At 38.6% G+C, this 2676-nt stretch overlaps 1 protein-coding gene across 1 annotated transcript; it reads left to right on the forward strand.

The window, feature by feature from the left end:
• Positions 1–781: 781 nt before the first annotated feature.
• Positions 782–2301, forward strand: LOC110037358 (hydroquinone glucosyltransferase-like). Its single transcript, XM_020741990.1, has one exon. The coding sequence runs from the start codon at positions 819–821 to the stop codon at positions 2241–2243; it is 1425 nt and encodes a 474-aa protein (XP_020597649.1). The 5' UTR covers positions 782–818; the 3' UTR covers positions 2244–2301.
• The last annotated feature ends 375 nt before the right edge of the window (positions 2302–2676 follow it).

Genomic DNA, 2676 nt, shown 5'->3' on the forward strand with positions numbered 1-2676 from the left:
AAAACAAATAGCGACTAACATTTGCGATCAATTGTCTTATCGTCTGCTCTTCAAAAAAATGTTTGATTTATATCATCGATAAATTTTGTTTCTTATATTTATAAATAATTCATTTTTTAAAGGAAATTATGCATGCAGATCACACCATTATTATGATTTTAAATATTTTGATATGATATTAATGATTTAAGTTTAATTTACCTCGATATGAAAATTTTGGGGTTAAATATGTAAATTTCCCATTTTAAAAAATGAAAGAATTAAAACCTTAGGTTCTTTTCAGGTGTTAGTAATTTTGAGAAATGATCATCCTCGTTGGGATCGACCCCGTGCTGATCATCAAAACCTGCCAGCCATCGGTTTTACCAGTTCCCATCCATGTTAAACCTTTTGCCACCACTACTGCCACGACTTCTAACTGCCAATAAGGATATTTAATATTTTTTTTTTTGTGCGGTATTAGTGATGAAAAATAGACTAGCTTACAAAACCTAATTTTGTTTCATATCAAAGTATAAATACGATAACATAACATAAAAAAAGAAAGAAATAGGAAGTGGTTCAAAATCTCGCTTAGCTTCCAACTCGGATCAAGCGCGATTAAAATAAACATTCTGGATGACAGTTGGATCCAATATAATCATATGCAGTCATACGGCAACAAGTTCAAAGCTGACTGTGGATTTTCCCGTGTTTTGTTAGCCAATAAATAGATTTCTTGAATGCCTATATATACCACATAAGCTTCTCACAACTCCTCAGCTCTCCGAGAGAACATAAATCCTAGAATTAGTTTCGTAGTGAAAAAAGAAGCTACAATGTCTGTAACATGCTCAAAGGCCCACGTCGTCCTTCTCTCAAGCCCAGGGATAGGCCACCTCTCACCGATTGTTGAACTTGCCAAGCGTCTTGCTCTAGATCACAACCTAACTGCCACCATCATCACCTTCTTTGATCGCTCTTCAGATATCCAACAATCTATGTTCTCCTCCCTTCCTATAGGAGTATCTACTGTTTGCCTTCCGCCTATTTCTCTCGACGACCTCCCCACCAACACCCACATCATTTCACGCCTCTCAATTATGATTTCTCGTTCAATCCCCTTCCTGCGACAAATTTTGCTCGACCTCCAAATTAAGAACAAACGCATTGCCGCTTACATCATAGACCTCTTCGGTGGGGACACTATTTGCTTGGCACGTGAGCTCGGCGCTCCTAGTTACATTTTCTTCACAACCAACTTCTTCTATCTGTCCTTTTTGCTTAACCTTCCCACTCTTTGCCATGAGCAACATGACAACAACCCTGACTCGTTGCTTGCTCTGCCTGGTTGCACGCCGCTTTACCACAATGATTTTCCTCAATCAGCCATTGATAAAAAAAGTGATGTCTTTGCTTGGATGATTCATCACTCAAAGCATCATGATAAAGTGGATGGAATAATGGTCAATAGTTTTGAAGCCATGGAAGGCGGTGCCGTCATATTTCTTAAAGAAAGGAGAAATGGAAAGTCTCCTGTCCTGCCGATTGGGCCGCTTACTTGTGTTGGCGGGACAGAAAAGGGCCTGGCTGAGTTAAATTCCTGCTTGCAGTGGCTTGACCAACAACCGGTTCAGTCTGTGTTGTTCATTGCATTTGGTAGCGGTGGCACGCTTTCTTTTGAGCAGACAAAGGAGATGGCCTTGGGACTTGAAATGAGTGGCCAGAGATTTTTATGGGTCGTTAGAATGCCGGTGGACGCTGATAGAAGCGCGGCATACTTCAGCGATCATCAGGGAAGGAACAACTTGCTGGGGTTCTTGCCGCAAGGATTTCTTGAAAAAACGAAAGAAAAGGGGAAGGTAGTGGCTTCATGGGGTCCACAACCAAAAATACTCTCCCATCATGCCACGGGAGGATTTCTTTCCCATTGCGGATGGAACTCAACTCTAGAAAGCATTGTGAATGGTGTGCCAATGATTGCATGGCCACTCTACGCGGAGCAAGCCATGAATGCAGTGATGCTTGTGGAGGGGGCGAAGGTGGCGTTGCGTCCCGCGAGGATGAAAAATGATGACGTGGTGAGGAAGGATGATATTGCGGATGTGGTGAAGGATTTGATGGAAGGAGAAAGAGGAAAGGATGTCCGTCGAAGAATGCATGACTTGAAAGTGGCAGCTCAAAACGCGGTAAAAAAAGAAGGGTCTTCGACCAAGACACTTGCCCAGATGGTCAACAATTGGAAGACACTAGCTCACAATTAGATGGGAAAATTGTATGTTTAGGGTGATGTTTTGCTAAAATAAATATGAAATAATATGTCAGCGCCTATTTAAAAACTGGTAAATATATTTTGGGTTGAATGGAGTTTGTTTTTATATTAATTATAATTTTATAGGAGTTTAATTTTTTCATAAGCATATTTCTCAATATTTCTAAAATATAAAATTTAATTTGTAATAAATTTGTAATGCCTGATATTTATATTATACTTCAAAAATATAACAAATATTGATTAGATTCTATTATTTTCTTAAGGCCCACATAGTTATTTAAATAATTAAAACTCATTACCTGTGTTCTGATCTATTATCTTAGCCCTAAGATTTAAACTAAAATTTGATGAAATATAAATATAAAGTTCTTATTTTAGTTTAAAGATCTTTTCGAAATATTTTTCAGCACCACGCTTGCTAT

The sequence above is a fragment of the Phalaenopsis equestris genome, unplaced genomic scaffold (genome assembly GCF_001263595.1).
Source record: "Phalaenopsis equestris unplaced genomic scaffold, ASM126359v1 Scaffold218946, whole genome shotgun sequence".
In the NCBI taxonomy this organism is placed as follows: Eukaryota; Viridiplantae; Streptophyta; class Magnoliopsida; order Asparagales; family Orchidaceae; genus Phalaenopsis; species Phalaenopsis equestris.

What these genes read in the sequence shown, in the direction of transcription:
- LOC110037358 (XM_020741990.1), top strand. Translation starts at nt 819, where the DNA reads ATGTCTGTAACATGCTCAAAGGCCCACGTCGTCCTTCTCTCAAGCCCA.